The sequence below is a fragment of the Echinococcus granulosus genome (genome assembly GCF_000524195.1).
Source record: "Echinococcus granulosus chromosome Unknown EG_S00001, whole genome shotgun sequence".
Classification (NCBI taxonomy): domain Eukaryota; kingdom Metazoa; phylum Platyhelminthes; class Cestoda; order Cyclophyllidea; family Taeniidae; genus Echinococcus; species Echinococcus granulosus.
The window spans coordinates 3211894-3238957 of record NW_020170381.1 but is presented as its reverse complement, the minus strand read 5'-3'; the positions used below and the strand labels follow the sequence as shown (position 1 = coordinate 3238957).

At 39.8% G+C, this 27064-nt stretch overlaps 1 protein-coding gene across 1 annotated transcript in view; it reads left to right on the top strand. All coding sequences in view use genetic code 11, as the record gives it.

Moving 5' to 3' along the window:
- Window positions 1-10719: 10719 nt before the first annotated feature.
- Window positions 10720-27064, top strand: part of EGR_00352 (Disabled 2-interacting protein) — a gene marked incomplete at both ends in the record, with an annotated part of 41258 nt that continues 24913 nt past the window's right edge. The window contains 8 exons of the mRNA XM_024489601.1: window positions 10720-10824; window positions 10914-10974; window positions 11073-11172; window positions 13064-13555; window positions 14139-14495; window positions 19222-19656; window positions 22182-22283; window positions 26647-26748. Coding sequence (XP_024356279.1) covers window positions 10720-10824; window positions 10914-10974; window positions 11073-11172; window positions 13064-13555; window positions 14139-14495; window positions 19222-19656; window positions 22182-22283; window positions 26647-26748 — 1754 coding nt within the window. The remainder of the gene's footprint in view (window positions 10825-10913; window positions 10975-11072; window positions 11173-13063; window positions 13556-14138; window positions 14496-19221; window positions 19657-22181; window positions 22284-26646; window positions 26749-27064) is intronic.

Below are 27064 nucleotides of genomic sequence, written 5' to 3'. Positions count from 1 at the left end.
ACACTTATATGGCCTCTTTATCAAAACCGAGAATGAAACACCCAACAAATTACGTAAGCAGATGATGCAGTAAAGATGAAATGAAATACTTCATGCCAAATTATAGCATCTCCCACCCTGTTCCGCTAAAGAACATTTGATCAAAGTGCTATCAGTTTGATAATAAGGTATCATATCCTTCCTCAAATCTTTTTTAAAATAGCCCTCATCATATTTGCAAAAGATTTAATGCGAGAATTTTTAAAGGACGGGTATTTTAATTACTTAATTTCCACAATTGTATATGTGCTCGCATTCCTTCGCAGTGTCGGGCTGCCCACATAACTTTTCTTACTATGAAGTTCTGGTAAATTTGGTCTATTTATATTGTCTCTAGATTGTTTGTGATGCTGAAGAAATGAAAAGGGAGTATCTTTAGGGACCATCTGTTCACTTATTTATTTAACGGTGTTCAAGTTGTCTCGACCTCCGGATCCTTACATTAAGCCAAATCATACCATTGTTTTGTTCCATACATAGTTTTTTAGATGTCTGCTAAATGACAACAGCGGAAGCTGAAACCGCCTAAAGATACTGGGCTTTTTCTCTCTTATTGTTAGTACCTAAACTATTTATTGTTGCTATCAGAAGGGCCCAGTTTTTAATACAGGCTTGAATTCATTTTATTCCAACCTAACAGTTGTGATATTTTGAGCGAAAAAATACCAGTCAGAAATTGGTCAACATTTTTGCAGTAATATATTTTAAACAAGATACAACAACAATTTCGCCAGTTTCCTTCAACACTGTTTATGCGACATCAGACGATACCGACTTCAAGCCAGTCGTTCCTGATTAACATGAAAAACAAAATGACTATCGCAAAAATACGACTGCTATTATGAAAAAATTCCGAAACTTTTACTGTTTAAACTTCTAACAAGCGCATTAAGAGGGCATCCCTGCGTTCACGTTTTTTCGTGACTAGCCAACAGGAGATTCGCAGCTCTTGCGTTCACGTAGAGGAGCCAAAGGAGCACTCATCGTAACGGAAAGCAAGGAAAGAAATCATGTGCATTCTCATGCGCCAAACAGCATTTCGGCCTATAATATTCCGCCTTTGTGTAGCGGTTTCTTCAAATTAACCTCTACATTGGGCCACATTAACACAGTGGTGGTGAACCCGGGAGGTTTTGATTAGAAGCAAAATCATTGTCGACCATGATCTCCTTAAATGCGTTACATTAGGATGTTTGGACTGTCTTTTTTATTGGAACTCAATTTCTTTGTAAGTTCAAGAAGGAAAATATGATTCCTGCATAGATATGCAGAAGGATAGTTGATAGGCTGAAGCCACCAAGCTGTGTTAGAAGCACATTAAAATGCAGGAATTTGTCGACTAAAAAATACCTTTGTTGTGGTTTCGAGCATTTGGTTGCAATGATTTAGTTTATTTGCGATTTGTATGAAATGCTTCGTGAACGGGGTCGGCGTTTCCCAAGGAATGAATGTGAAGTGCTGCAAAATTAAAGTTGTGGAGTTCTCTTAAATTTTTTGGAACCAGTAAGTTTTAAGTACATAAAATCGAGATAAAGAAAACTGGTGGTTAAGTAGCTAAATTACTGATAGATTAACTTTGCTAGTGGTACCTTCACAAAACAATGAACTTCATGTTACATCTATCAATGATGCATTAAGTGTACTGGGTCCGAAACTAAGTCATTTCTACATTGTACATGTGCCTCAAATTTCTGTGAATTATGCTGTAATTTTATTTTACTGCTTATTTAGCTTTAATTGTAGAATGTGGGGAGTCGCATTTCGTGATGAGGTACCATTAGCTACCAAATTATTTAAAAATGGGAAAGTTTTCAAAGGAGTTTCATACTAATTTAAGTTTACCTCGGTGTGGAAAGCTATTTTTAAGTTTAGTTGTATTTCGTGATTCGTGTAGAAGAGCATGTTCGACCTTGAAATTTGTGTGGGTGAAGGCGATGACCCACCGAACTGTCTCCATCACACTTTTCCAAATTAGTTTTGCTAATGTTTACTCCTGAACGCTCCAAAGCATCACTTAGTTTGAAAATAGCTGCAATATTAATATGCCTTCACTGAAACGAATGATTTAACCTTTATCAGAAGGTCTGAATTCACTTAGACGGTTCTTTATGTTCCATCATTTTCTTCCACTCAGTTTTTCATCAAGAAAAAATAAAAACCCTCTAACACGTTTGTAGCTTGTGATGATATTTTGGTTTTATTTTCCTTTTTTGAAATCGCTGGTACCAAGAAAATGAGGGATTTGTTTGTTTAAGCGGTTTCTGATTAATAATTCGGGACAGATATAAGTGCAGTTATGTTGGTTCCTGTCCAGTTAAAACGATTATTACTTTTGGTCTTCAACTTTAATTGAGACCATAATTTTAGCGAAGCGGTGAAAATCCCTTGCATGTGTTGTTGCATAAATCAAAATCGTTCAATTCACGTAACATATTCTCATCATAGCCGTAGTGGACTTTATCCTAGAAAGCTTAGACATTATAAGGCCTGTAGTGTAGCGTCCCAAGACGGAAGAAGACATACTACTCAGGCTGAATATGTATTGTTGGCATACAGTAGGGTCAAGTGCTACTGGTATAGCGCGGAGGCCAGACGGAGCCCCTGAGCGCCCTGTTACCAAAACAGGGAGTTAAACAAACAAGTCACGTACTACGGTGGCATGATGCTGCCTAAATTATTCCCCAACAAGGTTTATATTGACATTTATGTCTAGCATATGTCTGTCTAAATCATTCCACATGTAGAACTGCAGAAACTTCCCATATTCCTAAGTAAATCTTATATCGTTAGATGTTGATCTTCCCTTTGAACTGGAAGCTGTGAAAACAAGAATATTATGTCACAAGGTACCACGCTGTGCCGATCTTTTTCATTAATTGGCCCTTATTCAAGCTCCTTATGCAACAACTCCAACTGTTGCTTTGACAAATAATCATCCCATTGAATGATTGGTATTCCTAAATAAAGCCTCAAAGTCATCTATGTATAAGTGATGAATGGATTTATTTTTTGGGTCTACATTTCGTATCGCTGGGTTTATCAGGAGAGGAAGTAAAGTCACTCGTACGTTATGTTTAAGCCTTCTTTCTGATATCATGGTATGCTTCTTAAAACACGTTTTACAAATTAACGAATGATTCAATTCATTGGAAACTCTTGATTAATAGTCCAAAAGAAGCTACTTAAAAAAACTTTCATTTCATTTATAAGCTCAGCAATATAGAGGCCAAATTAGCTTATTTGCAATTGATCAGCAGTCTGTGAAGAAGGATGAAATCATCCTTTGACTTCTTCTTTCTCATATGGTAACTCATTTTAAATGCAAGTATAATAAATTAAAAGCAATTATCGCCAACAATTAGTTGCATGTTTTCACAACTGACCGCTACGTGGTATCAAAATGGCAATACTGTCATGCCTTCCACCTGATCAAACCGTTTGTTCCGGTGACAATTGTATTTTCAGTTGAGTCTAAACTGTCCTTATCTGCTGAGTCCACTTATAAATAAGTTGAGATCATTGTCTATCTTAGAGAATTACTTTCATGCGTTTTGCGTTGCATTAACAAGTATAATAGCTGTTAAAAATACCCGATGGACTTAGCGTATCCGATTTTAACCATACCCGTGAGTTCCAACATTGCCGATGCGGAATAATTTAACTGATAAAAAACGCATTTCAGATTATCATTATTGTTACTGCTATTCCTACTGTACTTCGTCCCAATGATTTGGCACCATTTCTCCCCCTCTCATACAATGTTTGTATTTTTGTCAATGAGAGATCTTTCATCGACTGCTTTGGGTAATCGAATGACTCTAGCATAACAGCATACCCACCAGAGAAATACGTGCTTCGGCCCTGAGGCGTGATCGCTGGTCTGCTTGATTTCCATTACCACGCCATAGAGAGATGCAAATTATATGCGGGTAATATGCATTGACCAGTGCTGTGTGCTGGCATGAGCTTGTGTGAACAATGAGACGTCAGCTCTGAGGTCAATCAGCTGCACACGACTCAGAGCCCGCCCTTTGCAGGCAATTACACGTCTACTTTTGGCCCTCTCTCACGAGACCTTTTATTATTGTTGTTTGCACACATCTATGTCTGCGTTATGGTAAGAAAATATTTTGTTTATGAGTTTGAAGGGCAAAACAACCGATGCAGCATTTACAGCAGATTATACTCTGCTTATCATATAATGCCTATTTCAATAACTTTGTTGTTGGAAAGGGCTTATTTCTAGACTACATCATCAGTCATGCAATTGTGAGGAGGCAGAAAGAGTCGAACAATAGTAATCTCTTTCCAAGCTCACGTCACAGCGGTAAATTAGCTGACCAATGCCACTACCTTCAAATAAACATAAGCCAGTAATCACCTCCTGCGGCTGTACTATGCAATGTTAATTAACTTCTCCGCTAGCGAACACTTAATTTTATCCTTTTAAAAATAGTACATTCTGTAGCATTTTGCGTCTGGTTGTCCCCTAGAGCAGCGAAAACGACTGCAGTTAATTTTGGCTTGATGTATTTTTTTAAATGGTGCTGTCCTTAAAATTCATAAAACACTGTATTGAGTAGAAATCAATCCATGGTTTTTTTTATGATTTTGATGCATTATCAAGTTTTAGTGGCCACGTTACAAAAGGAAAGAGGAGAACAATTTCATATTGCTAGTAATCTATATAATCAACTTATACATGATGAAAAATAATTTGTTTAATTCAAAGCTACCGATAGTACAATAGCCTTGTAAAGGTCTTTACGATAAGATGCTTGGAAAATTATGTTTCCCGGAGGTGCGATTTGAGGTCCATCCATGAGCTACTAGTTGACTCGATACGTATGCAACTTTTGATTCTACTCAGTTTTGACCTTCAAAAGCGGCATTGCCTGTAGCATTCCGAGGCTTTTACGAAGACGAAAGAAGGCATAATACTCGGGCAGAGGATTTACTGTCAACGCACAGTAGAACTTGGAGCTACTGGCATGGATCGGAGGCCCGGTGGAGCTACAATGGTGCAGCCTCTGATTGGCCCGATACCAAAACCGGGAGTTACACAGATAATTAATGTTACATTATCAGCACAACATGGTCGAGATGGATATCAAAGCACAGAATTAAAATTGAGCTTACAATTCTTCTAAATGCGCAGGAAGTGGTTTGTTTATTTCACCTCCTCAGGAAATATAGCCCTTTTAAGGCATTTATTCATCAAATGAGCGCATTTAATTTGGGACCATTTCATTCAGCATATGAGTTGATGTGCAAAATTGCCTTCTCTTGAAAAATGGTAAACATTTTCTGTGATGAGACTTTCACAGAAAAGCATTCATATTCCTCCCAGTTGACTATGTGAAAAGTTTGCAATTCACTCATTGATGTTCGAATCCACAACGAAAATATGATTTGGGTGGGTGTGTAGAGAAATCAAGCTTTTGGAGTCATCCACTGTTGATTCATTTTACCCAAAAGTACAGAGCCCCTCAGGGACTGATTTTATCATCCTCACCATTTCACTTGTAATCATGGGTTCAATTTTAAATGCCTTGGAAGAATTACCGGTATATCGAGGTACCCGAAGTGTACACCAATCAGCTGAAGACACATGGCACGCAAATCTTCCAATTTTACCTATGAGTCGTTAGAACATCACAGGGAATGCACTGTAAGAAGTTGAGTGCGATTTGATTAAAGGATCATTGTTTCATTTCGTAATTGAAACATCTGAGTGCTCATAACTTCGTTTCATTTTATTGGGTAAGAGTAATCTTGGTTATTGTTCAACTAAATAAAGCCATCTATTCCCCATGAAAGTATTTGACAGTATTCAAGCATTTTCTTATGGCCAATTTGAGCACTTGCATCACAATCATCTTCAAAACTAAAGTAATTTTATTGGTTCTAATTCACTTGAGATTTGCCATGGACACAAATAGATGTGATACCGCTGAAGCTTTTGTCCAGCCTGAACTTTAGTACCTCATTCAAATGCGCTCGCGCGGATTGACTTTTCGGCTAGGTAAAATTGATCAAAAGATTGACCGTCACATTGAATGAAGTTATACTACTGTGTACCATTATAGCAATACAATAGATTATAATAATTTTCTAAATGTAATTTTGGTGCGGCAGTGTTATGGACCATTTGGTAGCACCTAAGGCACGCCTTGGAGCCCCGTGCGTACTTGTGCCCATCTTGGTTGGTAGGTTCGACGGTGCCTTTGGTGCACAAATAGGACGCACATTGAAGATATTTGATCACGAACACTTTTGACTCCTCTTTCTTGCTTTCCATTTCGCCTGCAATCTCTACCGTCACTTTCCATATTAAAACCGATAGGCCGCCTTGTCAATAGCGGCTTGGATTTTTTGACTCCTTCCCCGTGTGTTAATAATAATACGTTCTTATTTTAATTGCATTGACAAATGCTGCTATTTCCTATGTTCCAAAGGAAGTACTGGTAAAGCATTTTCAGTTTTGCTTTAAAGAAATCTAAAATCTACTTCTGGCTACAATAAATATTCTTCTCCTGGTGCTTTGGAGGGAAATCTATGTCCGCTTATGAAATTGAGTAGGTATTCCCTTTATATACCATTTTCAAAAACAGCCATTGCTTCTAGTCAACTCCAAAAGTAAGAAGGCCTGAATTTAGACACTTTCTGTCATCTCCCAGAAGTGCTTTCTAATGTAGGGATGCAGTCGTTTCTAAGTATTTTTAATGCGTAACTGTATGCAATATGTCATATGTTGAGGCACCTGGGTTTAACGTAACCTAGTAATATGCACTTCACTTTGGTATTACCCAAAAGGTTAGGCTTTGTGTCTAGTAGAGTACTTTACCTCAAATCATTCTAGGGAGGTCGCAAGACTCCTTTTTTAGAATTTACTTAAGGTGCCCAAATGTAGTGCCTTCCAGTGTCTAGGAAATATAAATTACTACAGCGCATTACTTTCATACTTGATTCAAAATCCATAAAATTAATTGTAAACGTTCTGAACAATGTGACACCACCCAAAATGTACATACATGAATTTTAATGGGAAATCGTGAATTTCATTTCTTCATTTACTATTCGGCTGTGCGGGAATCTGCGCCGATCATTTTAGTACTAACCACCATTTTTGCACAGCATGAATTGCACATTTGTGAGGCGAAAATATTCCTTCTGTGTAGAGAGCTTGCTTAAATCAGTTCAGCAAATTTTTGTCAGTCTTACTTTTTCCTCGGTCGAGTTAAAGTAAGTCATTACTGCAGGATGTGGCTATTTTGAGTACCGCTACAAATGGCAGTCTCGAAAGAAGTTGAGACGCATCCCATCCTGGTAAACATGAACAAATAGACGGCATGAGTATCCATTTGCTAGTTATGGCCATCAAATAGAGGGGCCTTGCCTAAAAAACCGTATTATGATGATGAGAGTTAAGTATGATCAAAGTTCTGCCATTATTCTTCGCTAAATAATAGGTTAAATTTAAAAGGTTAGGCTAAATTTAATGTGGAAAACCAAAAAGTGGCTACTAGGTTCTGTGCTAATTCAACTTTGTCAATCTCAAATAATACTATTCATTTTCGATTTGGAGCATTTCCTCATTCAAAATACAGGAATAATTAATAAATGGTGATAACTTGCATGGCTCTATGATTAAGCGTTGCCAAACGCAGCAGCAATTACTTCGCACGCCATTTAGATCGGTAAAGCCAATTAGAGTGAGGCATAAGTCAGTCTGAGTTAGGTTGGATTTGCCACAGCGAGGGGATGCGTTGCGTAGATTTGCATCAAGTGCCTCATATTTGCTTCTCTGAATCACTTTACAGAAACTTCCACACTTATAAGACACCATGGGGAAATCGGCTCAAAAGGATTCAGCAAAGTACAAAACTACTTTGTACTGTGCTGGATGATGCCAAGGATATACCTGTTTTTACGGCTATTCGAATGCATTTGAAATGTGTAGTGGTTGCATGTTTTAAGAATTGTTTTGTCACCATGGGGAAATCTTTTGCATCTTTACAACGTTTCCTTAAAGTACAATGACGCTAATAGACCCAAAACCTGGCAAAAATACATGAAATAGCACTTAGGGAGAAATGTTGTCAATGCGACCATTTGTGTGCATGTTTTTGCCGTTTCACTGAAATTTCCTTTTGCAAATGAGAAGAGACACTGACATAGGCATTGGTGCTAAATGCCCATTAAAGTCACTAATTTGGGAGTAGATGAGGGCGAATGGGTATCTCATACGAAATATTTTAGTGACAAAGTCACTTTGAATGTTGTTGATGGTGCGAAAAAATTGACAAACCGTGAAATACTTTGCATCTACTGACATTAAATTTATATCGACTGGCTTTACAAACACTACCTCCGGCGTTGTTAATCATATTTGTTGTGTACTTAATCCCCATCACAAAATGGCTGCTCCCCTTGGTTTTACTTGTGGTTTAAAATAAGACTGTGTCCCATGTTTTGAAAATGTCATTCATTCTTCAAATTCCCATTGTAATTTCTGCTTAAAATACACATAGATTTCTGTTTACTTAGATAAATTCATCCTATATCAACAAGTTATGAATCTTCCAATCATAGCAAAACAGTCCTCTATTAGTTATGTCTCATTTTAGGAAGTATTTAAACTTTTCCGGTCCTTTATATTTGCTTTGGAAAGGATTTTGTTGGAATGAGTTTGAGCGTCCGCGCCGCTGTCTCGGTGACTATTTGTGTCTGTTTAGTGTGCAGTCTGCAAATGAGCCACCTGGCCAAGGCAAAGACGGCCGCGGTGCTTTTGCGTCACGCCGAACATGCGCTGAGTTCAGCCGTGGTCATTTTTAGGGGAAGATGGATGGGAAACAAAAAATCCGTCTACTCAAGCATGCTCAGTATGATGATAAAATGGTCTAGAGCTAACTCGACTATAAGCACAATGAAAAGTTAGAAAATTATCGCACGCAGTGTGTTGTGGTCATTCAGTTACGGCCGTGACGACGATTATTTAAGACTAAAAACAGAATAAGGCTAGAAAAGTTAGGAAAGCTGAATTTGGGTGTGCCCCTTCTCATCACAGCATCGAAGTGCTCAAAGTGCTCTTCGCATGAGAGCAGAAGCAGCAAAAATTAGTCTAATGTAGCATTACCAACGCCTACTGAATGATGCGGCTAGCGGTGACGCATATTAACCACGTCCTGTACACGCCGGCTCACGCGTGCACCTTTTCGATCGATCGCGGGCCCTGATTGGCTCTCCCATCGTGCACTCATGCCGTGCACACCCGGATGAAACTAAGGTTACCTTTGTCTTCGGACCAATTAGCTAGCAAGTCGGCTAAGATGTAGGCGCCTGATAATACCCTGATGATACCACCCGCTCTGCCTACTAGAGGCTGTTCTCACTTATGTTTACGTGACGCGTCAGCATTGGTAGGCATAAGCACTTAACAATTGGTTGGGTTATTTCTTTCGTAATTGTTGAGTGGTTTCAAAGGGAAGGAGAGAATCCTCTAGTCTTCATTTTCGTTTGTTCATAAGTGGATTTTGCAAAAGTGAGTTGTATAACCTTGATCAAAGCCTTCTGCTATTTCCATTGTTTGAGCTGTTGGCGGTGCTCCCGTTAGCAAATTTTCACCTACCCTGGCAAGTAGTGGAGGATTGATGTGATGTTACGCGCGCATGGGGCTGTGGGGGAGGCACAAACTCGGACCCTCCAAAGCACAAAAGTCGGTCTAATAGCCCATCGAATGCAAGCATATTTTGCGACCTGAAGTGAATGATGCCCTGGCTTCGCCTTTGAAAAAAAGAGCGTTACTGAGTTCTGAATGCACATTCGTTTGTTTCAAGCCAACGCTACCAGGATATCGTGGAGAATAGTAATCTTATGAATGCAAGCAATTTTGTCCATAGTGAATATGCTGATTTGTCTAAACGCGCTGATACTTCAGATTTGTTTTTTTACAACTCAAAGGGTTCCACACTGGCGATGCGAATACTAGCTAAACAACCTAGTGAATAACTTACTAAGCAATGTCAAAAGAGACATGAATTATATTAGTAGGGTTATCTCGACTTTGCATGATCTGAAACGTTTGCCAACATCATCTCTGTAAAATCGTCAAGGATATTATTACTCTAGTTGAAGTATGAACTATACAATGCTGCAAGCCTACTAATGACACTCAAAAAACACAAAAAAGTATACAACTAGTATAAATAGATGACTAGTTTTATGAATATTTGAAACGAGTTTAGTTTCTCTAAATGGTGTTTTACTTAGGGTATCGAATTTTTAAATGAGGTCTCCCATTGATATTAAAATAACCACGTGGGAGCTTGACAGATGAATTCTCTAATTTTTTGATAGGAGAGATTTTGACAGCCTAAAACCATGTAGCATTACTGGTATGTGCGAAATTATATGTTCACCAAAATCCAAGTAAACCACTTACTTTAAGAAGGAATTTTGTCCACATGAGCATAAAACAGGAGGTATTTGGTCAAATACATTGCTTTAAAGCATGTACTAACGTTTTTGATTTTATTAAGCCCAAACCCTTTTGCATCATGACAAATTTGACCTTCACGCCTATTCACAACTTCATAAGTAATGCAATTACTTGAGGAATTTAATGTGACACCATAATAGTCGAGCCATTCAAACACCAATTTCTGGAGTGATGTGTTCATGCCTGTCTTGGCAATTACAGGAAGCGATGCCTACGAGGAAAACACGCTCAGTGGTCCTTCCTCTTTCGGAAGTCCAGTTTTGACCAGCTACGCAAAAAAGAAGGTAAATTATTGCTGCTGTTGTATAATTAGTAGAAAAATTATCCAAATTTATTATCATGCAAACTTGCTTGCAGAATCATCACATCCCAGGTCGTCATTTCTGGTGTAAAAACCATCGTCGGTCAGAACATGGCCAAGCAGTGCAATCATGGTAAGCGTTGGCCCTTCATCGTTCATCCAACTTTCGGTTATTTCAACATTTGATGGAAGAAGACATTGAAATAACGGTTTACTGATCTATACTTACAGAATATTGTGTGCATCTAAGCCAAACAGTCGAGTACCTGAACCATTTACTTCTTCGCAATCAACAAACCGACCCCCTTATCGTACTTAACCAGATGTACATGTAGGTATCCTTAAAGAAAAAACTTATCTAAATACTCCTTTGCGTCACAAACATCGCGGAAGTAAAACGACTCAACTTTCACACGCAAATACTTCTCCTTACCGCAGCTTTTTGCATATTTGGGGCGACATACATGCCGCCCAGTTGCCACTTTTCGGCTTTCAGGGGTTGTGACTTCTGTGGATGCTTTTCCTTCCTCTTTCGTATGCTTTGCTTTTAATGCAAACAGCCTACTTCCCCCGTTAGTGTTGACCTAATAATTTGCGAAAGTTTATACTTTTTGCATGTGTGAATCACTTGCCTCAACCGTGGTGAGTCAAACATCTAGTCAAATATCCCCAACGCTTCGCCCTCACCCTCAGCACATTTTCAATGATGAGTGGTCGTTGAATGCGCCTAAGCTTTGCGTTGGAGACTTTTTAAATGCGATCTCCCACACTGGCCGGATCTACCGCGAAATCAAACGTAAGCACAACTGGAATGTCACCCTTTACAGTTTGCTATGGCATGCGATATCTTGCCACACGTGAGCACCATGAGGTAGTTATCCTAAACCCATCACGGCTACAGGCCCACATGCCTTGTACTTGTCACCATGTAATTTAACTAGCCAGGTAGGTGCCATCCTTAGTTCATTTACAACAGATACAACCCCTTAAAATCGAATTGATATTCCTTGACACCAAATTATTGAATGAAATCAAATTTGGAAGGTGCATTTTAAAATGCACAGAAAGAATGACTGCCAGTTATACTAACGATGGCTTTTACTTAGTCCTAGAGGAACAACGCTACGCAGGTTTTAGTAACATCTTGATTTCTCCAAATTGGCTTTACATCTTTCTTCCTCTCAGCGTAATCTGCATATACTGGTTTCAATTTCCATCTTCGTTTAGCAGACTTTGAAGCAATGTAGATAATCGAGAAGGGAAGTATTTTAGTACCTGGCACCTTGATGGTCAATGTTTCAGCACATTTTTCGCAATGTTTTAGAATTAAAATATTGTAAAGTCGAAAATCCTGGCAATTTCAATTGTGTATTTCAGGTAAATGATGGCGCCATTCATCATTCATTCCGGAGATCACCATAGGCGCTTCCGGATTTTACCTTATAACGAAACATTTTGAAACAGCCTATACAACTGTGACTCCTCTTAGCTTAATTTTCGTAAAGAAATTGTTTGGGATATTGAATACAAGAGTCGAAGAACATCAAAATTTGCAGCCATTGTATAGAACAGTGTTCCCATAATCCACAATTGCACATAATTTTTAATAGTTTTGTAGCGTCCCGGGACTCTTTTGAAGACGAAAGGCGACATAATACTCAGGAAGGATAAGTATTATTGGCGTACAGAATACGCATTGTTGACGTACAGCAGGGCCTAGGGCTACCGGCATGGCTCAGAGGCCAGCCCACCCGGCCAAGGTACAATAGCGGAGCAACTAAGTGGCCTTTTGCCAAAACCGAGAGTTAAATAACTAAAGTGCTACAGCTCAACACTTTATTATGAAAACTTTTCGAGCACTGATCCAAATTATCGCTGTTTATGGGGCTTCTCAACTACTGAGTACCTACATATAGGAAGCGGTTAAATCGTAGAATAGAATGCTTGGTTACTACATTACTCAAAATTAAGTACACTTTCCTTTTTTTATGAACCAAGTTAAAGCCCATAACTGAGACATAATTACAAAAGAAACCATTTGAACGACTACTATCCACTTTCACATAAAAAGGCTAAACGATGGCTTCAATTGTAGTGCTTATAAGTTGTGGAAGTGTAATGGAAATTGTCCAAGTAAAATGCATCATCCAATTTTTAAGTGTTTACAAGGTTACTCAAAGTAGCCGGAACACCATTATCTCTTACATCTTTTTAACTTGTAGGTCGAAATCTACTGCATGTCTAGTCGAGAAGGCGCCTGCCGGTACCATTTATTCCGAAGACGTGTTTTTAAGCCATCCAGGAGAGTTAGACAGTGCTTCTGCTACCAAGCCGAAGTTTAGCCGACACGGACGTGGCAAGGTGCAAGCGTCATTTGCAAAGCGTGGTTTCTCGCTCTCGCATTTCATTCGGCGATCCGCCAAAACTCCCATTTCGCTTCCTGAAGACGATGAAGAAGTCTCTGACGGGTGGCATTCGCCTCAAGAACCACCGACATTGGGGCGCATCTACCTCTCATCGTCAATCAATTTGGGGGACAGCGGCTCGTGGACTTCTCTTCTGGAAGAGCAAACTCGACAGACTCCAGTAGTTCTTCATACAAATGCTCAGCAGACATGCAAAACCGTTGATGATAAACACATCCCTGCTTTTAAAGATAGCCAGACTGCCAATGCCAACACATTAAAACCAGTATTTGAGCAATCATTCAAAAAGTAAGTTATTATGGTTTTAGCATATCATCTGTATCATTATTCCAAATGTTATATGCGTTCCCTAATGATGCACATTATAACCAGTTGAAAAAGATCACGAGTTTTACCACTTTCCAAATAATTTTATCATATTTGCAGTAGCATTTTGGAATTCTTGACATTGAATTTACTTTTTCCCCATAGCTAATCATGAACATCCAAGTGGCTCTTGGGTTATCGATGAATGGCACCAGCAAATTCATTGGCATGTTTCTATGACTTCGCATTAGGATTAAACTTATTTGGCTTTTTGGATACTTTGACTCAAAAACAACTCCACTCTCCTTACTTACGACTCTTCGACTATCATTAAGATATTGTAAATACCATTCTAATCGCATACATATTTCCTACTTTACCGTGAATACTTCTTCATTTGTAATTTAGAGCAATGAATTTAACCGTCATTTTATACAGGTTCTTTAAACGTTAAGGTTGCCAAAGATGGCGTTTGGATACAAGTTTGACAACTTATTCTTTTCAACTTGGATTACATATCTAATGCTCTGATTAACTAGTAGTTTACGCCTATTTTCCTCCACAGAGCACAGCAGCCTGGTGCCCCCTCCGTGGCTGATCCAGTGTGCCTACAGAAGAGCTGTGCCAATCTCTCGACCGATGAGTCGAGCAACATAACGGCAGAGCCAGCAAAACTGAGGCAATGGAGTTCGGCTCTCCGAAAGCGTCTCCTCTCCCGTTCGCAGCAGCTTCTCGACAAATCCACCAGTAGTCGGTTACAGAATCACGAGATAGATATCAAAAGTGGAGAGCTAGAGTTTGGAAGGTTTCAGGCCAGTCTTCTAGGCGGGCAGGAGCATTGCTTTTATGTCAAAACATTGACGGGTGAGACGCATATCTTCGCTGCAGCTTCTCGGCATGAGCGCAATTGTTGGCTAACCAGGTGTGCCTCGTAGGCTGTCATACATGCATTAGGTATTTGTTAATCCTACTCGCAAGCACAGTAAATTAGACCTTTTCATTCAAAGCTTCGCCGTTTTTTATTAGGTACACTTTCAAAAATTTCCATCTGTAAAGTTTTGAATAGGAGCAGCTATTAAGTAGCTGCTATTTTGACCATAAATTGTGATGTTAAACAGAAGGTTATTTGTTCCACTGCATTAGCATTGACTCATGAAAAAGAATTCAGGCGAAGCATTAACTCCCAAACTTTTAATGCATTACGATAAAATCTTAGTCTAGAAATTTTGAAGCGTCATTTAGTGGAGACGTTGAACCCATCAATGACACGTTTGTTTTACATTTGCACTTAAATCTCCAACTTATTGAGTTTGTCCTAACCCAAATAATACAGATTAAAAATAAGTATGCAGCAGAAGACTCTGGACAACTTTCATTATCTAGCTGATTCTGTGGGAAAGTATTGTGTGCAATTTGCATACCTGCTGTTTGTTTTCGACAAACACTGTTTATCTTCACTTCCTCATTAATATATAAACTCCTAATAGACGTTTTCCACGACTCCTGCTTCCTAAGCAGTGCAATTAATGAACAAACCAATGCGTCTTCATGATTTTCCATCATAAATGTTGTGGAATTTCACTAAACTATTCTGTAATATACAAACTCAGGCTATGAAAGAGGCATTGCTATCACGTCCACTCAAATTCGCGATGATTTGTGACCGTAGTAATTTAAATTTACCTCAATTTTTATTACCGCTTCAATTCGTAATTGCAACGACAAGGTTCGTTTAAAATGGAAGAATTGTGTCGTTTATCTAGTTAAAAAGGAATTCAAGAGCATTGAATTTCTGGAAGTATTATGTGTGTTTGCCTCGGATTTGGATTCACTGTTGCTGACAGTACACATCTTTCGTTGTATTCAAAGTGGCATCAATACAGATTGTTCAGCTAGCAAACTTTTCCAGAAATGGTTGATGCAAACTAGTTTTGGTGCATTAACGCTTTTTTGTATCCTGGGTGATTAAAAATGCTGCTGTTTTTGCCTACCCTTATAATCCTTCATACAAAACTTATTATCAACCCATCTTAGTCAACTATTATTTTAGTGTAATAACAATTTAGTCATACATAGTGTATTCACGTGTACTTCAATAAAATATTTGTGTCTGGGATGCCTACCTCTCTATCCAAATACTATGGCAAGGAAGTAAATTGCGAAACCGAAGTTTCACTTGCATATACTCTGTCCCTTTAAAGTTAGACTGTCAACTGCTCTTAGTCGGCAAGGTTATTTCATTTGATGTTTATCAGCAACGAGACCGCCACTTGACATAAGCTATGTAGGGTGAATTTTGGGTTAATTTGATTTGGGCTTAGCCGTACCTCCTGAAATGTATTAGTAAAGTGGCAAACATAAGAGACTGCTGTAGCTGTTAGCATGGAAGATTTATCAATGCTTTGCAAACAGGAGTATGGAACCTGTTGAGCTAAATGCTACGACGGCAGTAATTTGACGTTTCTTCCGCTTGAGTAGACCTTCTATCCACAATTTCTTCGATTTTGTCAGCACATTCTTGTGAGACAGACCGATTCAGGAGCTTGCAAACAACTCCCCCCCCTCACGTTTTCTGCTCGTTAATGACCCTAGAACATCTACTGGTAATTTCCACCATAATTTCGGCGGTGTTAGAGGTTCTAGCATACTCAGGAGTTCCCAAAGTTGGATTGGTGCCACAATTTTGTGGCCACCTTGATTCCCGATGGCACTTTTCGATTACTACCGGGATCATTTGACACGGACCAATAAGAACATTGGGGACTTTCTAGGAGTTTACTCACCAACGCCCCAACCCGAAAAAAAGGAAAACTCACGAGTGTGATTTGTCGACACTGGCGCAGAATCAGGAGTGGTTGAGCACCACATACACCACACCACACCATGGCGATTGGGTGCGTATACATTTATTTCGCCTTCGCAAAGCTAAATGTGTCAGTTCGTATAAATTCTGGTGACCTTGAATACAATTTCACACAAATTAGTACATGAATCTCTAAGACACTTAGTCGACTCTCACCGCGGCTCATATTTTCAAATATTTATGCATGTTTTTTTTTCCATTCATCAGCAGTAAACTCACAATTCCATTCTTTCAACTGTTTATCAAATTCCTTAATAAATTACAATAACTAAATTTGAATGAACGTCTCTTCCAATATAATTTGTACTTACAATATTGCGACGGTTTAGTTTAACCTTCAATCACCCAAGTGAGTGAACAATTTAGCTACCAGATCATTGCTTTTGAACTAATTTCGGGATGAATTCGTTGCATTAGCACGTTTGGTTCTAGGACCTTACGGGAAAACCGAAACCTGTATACCATAAAAGACATGTTTACTTCAAATTTATGCTCCTTAAAAACGAAAAAAAGTGTGTTTATCACCAGACCAAGGGCATCCTAGGTGTGTTCCATTGCTTTGACTCGATCCGGTCCCGACTTGACTTAGTCCAACTAGACATAATAAGCTGCCGGTAAACACGTCGCATCTGTCACTTCAATAGCACGCACTTTATCGAAAAGTAATTAACGAATCTCCTGTCAAAGCAAAAACAACATGTTGTAATCTAAACGCCGCGAATTCGAGCAAAATGCACAGAGTCCTGTTTATCTGCTTCTATGCAAAAGGCGGTATCAATACTGTTATATCTGGGCAAATGAGGTAAATTCAGGCAGCGAATAAATGTCCTTTCTGCGTGTTAACATTTAAAAACTAGCAAAATTACTAGCCGCAGCTCTAAAAAGCGCATAGCACCCCACTGATTACTGATGATGAAGATAGTTTAATAAAACTGTCAGTTACTGCTTGTAACTTGCCATTTCTTTTGCCGGTACGGATTTGGTTTTTTACACGTGTGCACCAATTTCCCCGTTTTCATGCATCTAATGTCAACGTCAGCAAGGCAAATCACACCCCGTCCACTAGGTTAGATTATTTTTTTAATTAATTAAGGGACTTAGAACAATTGGACGAAAGTAAACAAAAGCATTTGTTACTGAATGCGACTGAAACCCCATTAATTATTCCATCTTACATCTTTGCATAATTTAGTTCAAAATCAAAACAATTTTAAATTCAAGAATGTGCGAAATTTGGTGACATTGGAAAGTGGCCGTGAGCTACAGATGGAAAGTGAAAAATACAGAGTCTGTGCTAATGTGCCAGTGCCTGTGTCCTTGCATCTACCTGGGTTTGGCAGCATTTGGCGCCCAAATGACTATTCAATACACCGCATAAAATGATAGGTACGAATACTACTAAAAATGAGCTTGATCTCAGATGTGCCTGAAGCGATTAGTTGTGCGTTTGGCTGTTCGGAAAAAAACAGTGCTTGTACAGCCTCTAGGAAGAGGCACTGGCTATTTTTAGTTTTGCAGGTCAGTTGTTTTCCAGCGGCGTTTATGAAGGCAGATTCAGAGGAGTTTCACAGTGTGCACGGCTTTTCTGTATTAGTCAGAATGCCAGTCTTGTCAGTACTTAAGTGAACTAACAAATTGTGAGTCCTTGGGAGGTTAGAAAAATCATGCTGTAATTTATTCATTTTAACAGGAATCACAAGTCAGGAGGTTTTGACATCAAGACAACAAGAGCTTAGCTGGAAATTAATAAGACGCCAGTCTTCAGTTACAAAGACATTGGAATAAGTTTGAGATAAGCTGTAAATTTTTTGCACATCTATTCTGAACGTCCTCTTCGTACACTAAACGTCCCTTCCGGTAAACAATTTGAGATTGAGGATGTTCCAACTTTGTGAAAAGGCGCTTAACACAAAGGATTATGGTATTTATACCCGTCTGTTTCCTACTGTCGATAGTTGGTAACCGCGCATCATACGGTTCCCTACTTCGAGAGGATATTAATACCGAAGTAGTGTAGTAATACGTCATCATCGCACTGGTAAATGCGAGCGATACAATGAAATTAAGCTGACTTCAAGCTATGTGTTTTGCATAGGCTTTTTCAGTCCTAAGATAATCAAAATGAAATTATCTTCACATTATTGTTTGCTCTCGCGTCTACAAAATCGGCCTTTATTAGTACAACTTGTCAGAAAACTCAAGTCCATTAAACAAATTGAACTTTTCTTGGTGTAATCAGCCTTGCATTGTGTAAACCTATTCCACTGAACCTAGCTGGATAAGAAATGCCGTTTTAGGTACCACAGATCACAATTAATATCTACTTTGGCAAGTGAGCCCCCCCTCCCCCCAGAACCTTCACGCAGATACCTCGGATTGTGCTAAAACAAGTATTAAGTGTTAGTGTTTTTGATTGGCCTTTGTGCTAACCAATGGGAGCATGACTTTCATACCATTGGTTATGTGACGGTGGCGTACACCAACCACGTGTGTGCGCGTTCGTGCGTACGTCATAGCCAAAAGCAACGAGAACGTGTGCGTTGGTGTGTACGCTCGGATAAACGCCGTAATTCTCGGCATGGTGTTGTGCTAGCGTTTTGTGAGAGGGCATGTTGTTCTGTCACCGTGGCTCTAAGGCATCCACGCCGCCTTCGCCGAGTCAAAAACCTCATGATTATATCTCGTCTCGATTCCAAGGGGCACCTTTGAGCGATGCAGAAGCAGGGGAATGGAGACTTCCATCAATCTTAACAGCTGGTTCCCTGGATGAGCTTTCAAATTCTAGTCCCCTCCTACCTGAGGCGCCTGTCATGTCGGCTGCGTTGGAGGCTCAATTAGCTACATTATCCAATCGCCAGACAGACGGGAAAGGGGATGGAAGAGACGAGCAAAATTTGCGGTATTCGAATCGACGCCCGCAACACCTTAGTAGCGCCAGTATGCATAGCCTCGTCTCCTCAATTACTAGTCAGGAATACGCTCGGGGTCATACACGGAAAAAGAGCAGTAATATTTTGCCATCAGTTGTGGATGGAAATCTGTCCCTCCCGATCACACACAAGAAGCACTACCATTACTCGGGATTAAGTCTGCTCTCCTTGAGCCACCACAGGTCAAGCAGTAGTACACTGAGAAAACTTCGTTCTCTGGATGTGCAACAGTTCTCGTCTCTATTAGATTTTGAGGAGAGATACAACGATCCCTGGGTTGGGTCCATTTCGTAAGTGATTTTATACCTGCCTTCACTCCAATGAGACAATTAGCAGTTTCTTTCTAGTTTCCTGCACCAACAAATTTATTTAGCGACAATATTCGTGATTTTTTAATACTCGATCACTGCATTTTTCAACTATTGTATGTTCAAATGGTATTATTCTGCCCCTCTAGTCATTTATTTTTAATAGTTTATAAACCCATCTGCTCGGTACGTATTGTGTGTTTGTGAAGCTGTGGATGTGTACCGGTTTTACCCAATTTTCTTATTAAGACGGCTGTTATGGATCCTTAGTACTAGACAGATGATAGGTAGGTACTTACATAAATTCCAAATTTAGTCGCTGAGGTAATTTACGGTAAATTAATAGAGTAACTGTAACCTCTCAAACACGCAATCTTCGCATTCCATGAATTTGGCACGAACCTTGAAGTTCATGTCCATGGATTGCCTTTAACCTATGCCATAAATTTATTATCTTTGTTGCTCTACTGCACTCGTCGTAATTCATCGCTGAGATAAAACGACTTCTCTTATGTCTATTGAAAAGAAAAAAAAACAGAACCTAACGTATAGCATCTAGATGCATAGAACATACAATGAAACAGTATTCCTTTAAAATATTATAACATCGTTTTTGCTGCTAAATTAAGTTCCGGCATGTACGATGGAAAGCTTGCCCAAACTTTATTACCCAATATTCTGTGCATTGGGAGGCTTTAGACGCTTTAGTGCCATTCTCCACTTATGAACCACAACTCATGTAATACATTAATCACCCGTGATTTGTTGTCTACTGAGAAAATGGCATATTGCGACTTGACTTGATGCTTGGGTGTCTGCCACGAATATTTTTGCACGGTCACCACACCCGCTCCATAGTGGCGCTCGGCATAAGTACGCATAAACGCCGACTGTCTCACTTTGGCCGGGTACGCGACCTCAGTAAGTTTGCTGCTTCCGCGCACGCCATGGGGTCATGGCACGGTCATGGGGAAGTGGAGGGGATCGAAGGGGATGAACAGGCGGCTGATGCCTTTTCAGCTCAGCCCACGTGTGCTCCAGGATGGATGCAGAGAAAAGAGCATTTCATCAAAACCACCCGATCACTGACATTTACTTTTAGAATATAATATTCAGACTGGCTGATGTGAACTTGTGCTTTGCTAGTTTCATTCACATAATAATAGAATTTCGTCAAAAGCACTAAGATGTTGGTTGAGTCGCTCTACACAGATTGGAGTCTAACTCATCCGCGAAAATGCCTCGTCGCATCGAATCCTTTCTACCAGGGTGCAGCGTTTTTAATCGTGCAATTCTTAACACGTCCACAGTCACAAGTCGAAATAGCTGCACTTCCTGGTGTTGAAACGCACTGTGCACATGAATTAGTCTAGGTAATGCGATCAGGCTCTACTTTTCACCGGTCATTTAAAACTCTCCTTGTAAATAACCCAAATAGCTTTACTTATCTGTTGGTTAATTCAGCTTCTTTCCTGAAATTCACTGCAACCTATCAAAAAAACTTTTGAAAATTCTAATTTCTCTAATCATTCAAAGGAGAAATTCCGCCGGTCAAGCTAGTGCGTTGATTAGGTTAACATTCATTGACCGAAAGCAGAAAATCACACCTTAAACAGTGTGTGGATGTTTAAAACTTTCATTTGTTCAACGATTCAGCGGTCTCATACTTCAGGGCGGGATTCGTCTTACTCCCTCAACCATCTGTGAAATAGAAATTACTTTCATTGAAACGTCTTTATCTCCACCTCATTTCCCCGGCTAGCTCTTTAAAGCAATATTTATTAAGGCGTAAGGCTAAACTGATAGAGCTCCCCTAATTCTCCAGTAATTTGATGCCTTAATAGCTGAGTTAATTATGGAGATTTACCACTACACCTTCATACGCTAACGCTTTGGGGACATTACCATTTTGGTAGTCGAAAATAGGCGTATGAGTGGGTGCGTTCATAGGTCCTCGAGTGCTGTTTCCGTATACATCATGGTAATTCACATTCAAAATATCATATTCTTTTAACACGATTCGCATAAAGCTACCGCACAGTTTTTAGGCAATGATCATGGGATGACCCATATAGGGTCATTATCCATGTATCTAATTCAGTCAAACTCATCACTCCAAATGACTTCCTTGAGTTTGCATAAGAGTGGAAGACTAGTTAAATGTATTTGTAATAGCTTTCAAAGCTAAATAAGCTATTTCCTTTTACCCCCTTTGTTGTTAAGTTAGCATCTTCTCACAATACCTAGGTTTTATTGTTGCCTTTCGCAATTAACTCCCACGTTATCTTCTCCATATCCCTTTTATTCATTACACCTCCCTGATCTCTCTCTGTGTATTGTAAGACGGGTAAGGCTAACTACCCATGTAATCGGACTTAACGTTATCTCCTCCCGGTTTATAATACTCTGTATTCCCAATGCGCTTTTTCCCCTAACTGCGTAAAGAAAAATTCCATTTAGTCTGACACTTCTTTATTCATCGTATTTTTTGATTTTTTCCCCTTTAGCTTACGCAGAACTGCAAAACCAAACCTCGAGAACGAAAGGCATCGCGAAAATTCCCTCTTTCTTTCCATTCTTGAGGCAAAAGGTCTTCACAACAAGAGAAGGTGAGTTTGCACAGTTATCCAAGTCGTCACTCTCCTTTTCTTGCTGCAGTACTTTATTGTGCCGATTGATGTGTTGGACTTTTTCAGCGTGTCCTGGTAGTCATTTCGACTGAAATATACACACTTACTTTTACTTTCAAACATAAGCCTCAACACTCGTCTGGGGTCACTCGTTGCTTAAGATGGTTATCGTTATCCGTCTCAAAAAAGATCAAGCGTTTGGATTGTTTTGCACTACATATAGTGCTAACACTTTGTAGCAATCCAATCAATCCTCCGAATTTCTTCATGAGACGAAGCTGGAATATGGTTTGAGTTCGCTTTGCAAGATTAGGCTGTCATCTAGTTGGATTCTGGTGTTTTTTCTCTGAAATGCGCTAACTGAAGATACGCATTTTGAACTTTGCAAAGTGCATATCCCTTCAATTTGCGTTTTCAAGTATCGTATTTCGCATATCGCACTTTGATCTTGGCGAAATTTCGCTGACTTTAAGCTCTTGTGTCTTTTTAGCCAGAAGTTGAAAACTATCTGTTCATTTGTTTGCCTTACCATGGGGTGTTGTGGTTTCGTCGTAAGTTGGGGTTTCCACAGTGCACAAGCAAACTATTATTAGAAGTGTGGGATGCTTGAGGACCTGCCATGCACGGAGGTTGGACGCTTCTGCGCCTAGTCGAGTGCAATGCTATTGCTAGGATGGATTGTCTTTTTTGCGGCAGTGAATACTTAGTCATCAATCATTGCAATTAGTGAACATTATCTCTTCAACTACGATTTTTCACGGTACGCTTTACCGGGATTTGGAGTTCCAGCACATCACTGCCACCATACGTCTTTCAACTGTATCGTAAAGTCTGATAATATGATTTGCCCACGTGCCTACTTATTTGCAGCGTCTGAATTGTGGAGGGCTTGACATCCTACTCAAAACATCATTCAGTCTAGCTTTAAACCTAAAACACTATTTAGTCATTTTTTTCCCCCAGCTGGAATACCATAGAGCGACTTTTATGTGTGTGCTAAACATATTTCAGATTAACTTTATGGGCCGAACAGGAAACCTATAGCTTATGCGGATTTCCCAGACCTCTCTGCTGATGGTAGTGTATTTTTTATATTCATCGTTGTTCAAGCAGTAAGACATGCACTCGCAAACCATCATCAGCGACCGCCTTCGTTCCGGCACAAATGTAGCTGTTTCGGCTCTATAACAGTTGTCTCTACCCATGTCAGAGACTGCTTTTGCATTCGTATACACTGTAGCCGTCTTTTGGTGATCTTATCTCGGATTTACTGGCATGAGGAAGGGATATAGAAACTAATCCCTGCGTCTACATTAATCATTTCCAGGAGGAAAATATCGTTCCAAAAGTCGTTGTGAAGTACACCACTAATCGCGTAATTTAGCGTGCATTTTGGAGAGGATTTATGTATACCTCAATGCCGAACGGCACATTTATCAGTGTGGTGAAAATTTAATATGTACTCCAAGTATTTATCACACAATCAAGAGAAGCTGACTTTTTCGTTCACCACTTTACATGTTCTGGCATATGCATGATTTGGCTTATTGAAAAGTTTACTGGTGAAGACGGGATGATGCTTGTCAAAGGCCCCAACTTTGCAGATCTGATAACTCCACACATATTTTTGATTGACGTAGTTTTAAAATTTGGTACCAATCACTTCCTGATCTCCATTTATTTGAACATATAGATCTGGAAGTAGTCGTAATTGCCGATTCCAATCAGACCAGGATGGTGCGTGAAGTACAATTACGGGGAGACAAACTCAAAATGCAGTTTTGCTGATAGCTAAAAACCATTTCGAGTGGTTTGTGACGCGGCCGGCTCTAAAAACTGTTGTAGTCTCCACAATACGATGTTTTGGGCCTGCAATTAACAAACGTGAAATGCCCACAACTTGAATTGAAATGGGGTTGCTGTAGCAGGCAGACTTTGCCTGAATAGGCATCACTGTGTGCACGCACTGTGTATAATAGGCCTGTGCTTTGTCGGATTGTGTGTTGTCGTCAGCATTTTTGCTGCGAGATGTACGTTGAACGAGGCGACGTTAATTTCGTGGTACACCACCCTCCTGTCGTGTGACTCACTCGGTCCCAATCTGGTTCGGCAGCGCAGCGACAGCGCGTGCGCCTCGGTGTCATAGCGGAGAGAACGCCTGCCTCTGCAACACACCGCTGTGACTCATGCCGCGGGCTGGTACTGCCTTCCGTGGCGGCTTTTCCCATCAACTCCCAGTGTCGTTTCCAAATTTCAGTGCTTCTACACCACTTGATTCCTTAAACGTGGTGGTATTGCATTAACTGGCTACGCACTGCGCAATAGAACATTCTGGCATGTGATTTTGAGGAGCCATTTCAGTGGCTTTTTTGCAAATTTGCAGTACAAGAGGAAAACGACGAACAACTGTCTACATTTTCTTTTATGCATAATTGTACGGGTGGCATTTTAGGAAGGCAAATGTACTTTGGGAGATTAGAAGACGACAGAAAATATTTTGAAGGTTTGTAAAAAATGCGCACTAAAAACTGCACTAAAAGTGTATAAACTGTATTAATAATAGCAACAATAACAGCAACACTTTTTTTACTACCTGATAAAGCCGTTCGTAAAGTCCCTCTACAGTGACACTCAAATTTCCTTGCCTGATCCCTCACACCGCAGGAATGCTGCACGTTTGATTGGAAGGAGATAATTTGAGTTGGAATGGGAAAAAAGCAAAAATAATTGGTGCTAATCTATTTCCCTCGGAGACCAAGGTTACTAACGTGTTGTTGGTCATGCCTTGGCTATCAGTAATTTTGACTCTGGCTCAGGTCGAAAGACGACTTACTTTCATTAAAGAACTAAGTAAATTAACTCAAAATGGAAGCAATTGCATCTTTGTCCGTCAACCTCGTTACAGGTCGTTTGGTAGGGCCACATATTTGCAATCCAACCTACATCCAACTCGAGGGCACTGGCAACTAACGCGTAGGTTTTACAGACTATCTAGTTTCTCCCGGGCTTCTTTCATCTTCATATGGATAACTATTTCAGTAGTCATGACAATTGTTAGTTTTATTGGTTCCCTTCACTGTTATGGACATTCGTAAACTAAGGCTAATATTTGTGATTTCCGTCCTTCTCCAATTGATGAAATGGGATTCATAACAATTTCCAATGTTACCAATCTACCATATTCTTCTTGATTGTTTTTAAGAGTGCGCTTTCCACACTAAAATAAAAATCTCTCTTAGCTACGCCTGCCACTACACAAACACCAGTTGATTGTAAATCGAATTTGACTCTTTGAAATGACTGAATTTTTTTCGCAAATGCCTACTCTAGACGAAGGTGCCTCGGATCCGGTGTTTAACGTGGGTGGTACCGCATTTAAGCAGGATTGTGTTACTTCAAAAAGCCCAACTATCTGCTGGATTTAATTTGGACCAAGCATGAATTTCGATAAGCACTTTGTGCATACCTTGTTTAATTAGATGCAGTTCTACCTGTTCATGGGGCTATTTTGCTCTACTGCCCTAAACCTCCCTGCTACTCTGCTTTATAGCCAAGGTGCTTTTAGCCTTTTGGCTCATGGAGCGAAATACAGGTGCAAGTACTAAAGGTTTTGCGCACCTACACTTTATAAACATTATACTGATGAAGTTGTCGAAGAATCTTTTATTTTCACACGCTTTAATGCTGCAAATTGCCCTCGTTTGTTAGCAAAATTTCATAAAACTGCGCTTCGAAAACCTTTCGGGTTTGTAAGTAAATTAGCCCAATTACCGTCGGGGTGGCCGTAATACTTCACTTTCTCGGCGTCAGTGAAACGGATATGAAGTTTCCACATTTGCTCCATCGGGAATGTGAAACAGCTGTTCCGATCGTATTTTTGACCTTCGTCATCTTTTTTAAGCTCGTTTTTTTCTCCTCTTACTCCTTAGTTTGTAATCGCCGTATTTGCGCAAAAACGACCGCCTAAAACCCTACGGGAAAAGCATGAAGACAGAAATTGTCGTCGACGTAAGGTCATGCTCTGGCGTACGGTGGTATCTAGTGCCGAACGCTGTCTCACGCACGATGTCAGATTAATCGCAAGCAGTGGGCTTCTTCCACACAGTCTTGTGCGAACCAAGGATCTGTGCTGCGTCGAGCATTGCATTAACCGGTTTCTGTGCCATGCACCCACAAAAACCCACACTGTTAGCATTAATAGTTAGGACATTCACAATGATTTAACTAGCAGATATCTTTGACGCCACACGGACACGGACTGACATTTTTATTTATTTCATTGTTGTGCAATGCCTTTAAATATGATCAGCTACTAATTTGTCCCGCGTTATTATGCTTTTAGATACTACTGTGATATCTGTCTAGACCGAACGCTTTATGCAAGAACAACCAGCAAACAATGCCTTGGTAATAGCATCTTCTGGGCAGAGGAATTCGACCTGAAGTGAGTACCCTCAGCTTCATATCCGTGAAGTAATGTCCTTCCCGAAATTTTGACTACAGTTTACCTTAGCAACCATGTTTTTACTCTAAACACGTTGGAGTATTTTTGGCTTACTAAATACAGTAATGCTTAAAATTCGCTCTGCTATTTGGGGACAGAAAAAGCAATTAAAAGATTTAACCCCGTGTTTCATTGTCTAAAATACCATGCGTTTCTTACTTAAAATTCCCTCTTCTGCTGCTTGCTAAAGTAAAAGAAATTAAGTCAAAGGTTAGTACCTTTTTCGGTGTGAAAATGTTTCATGATTGCGATTCAT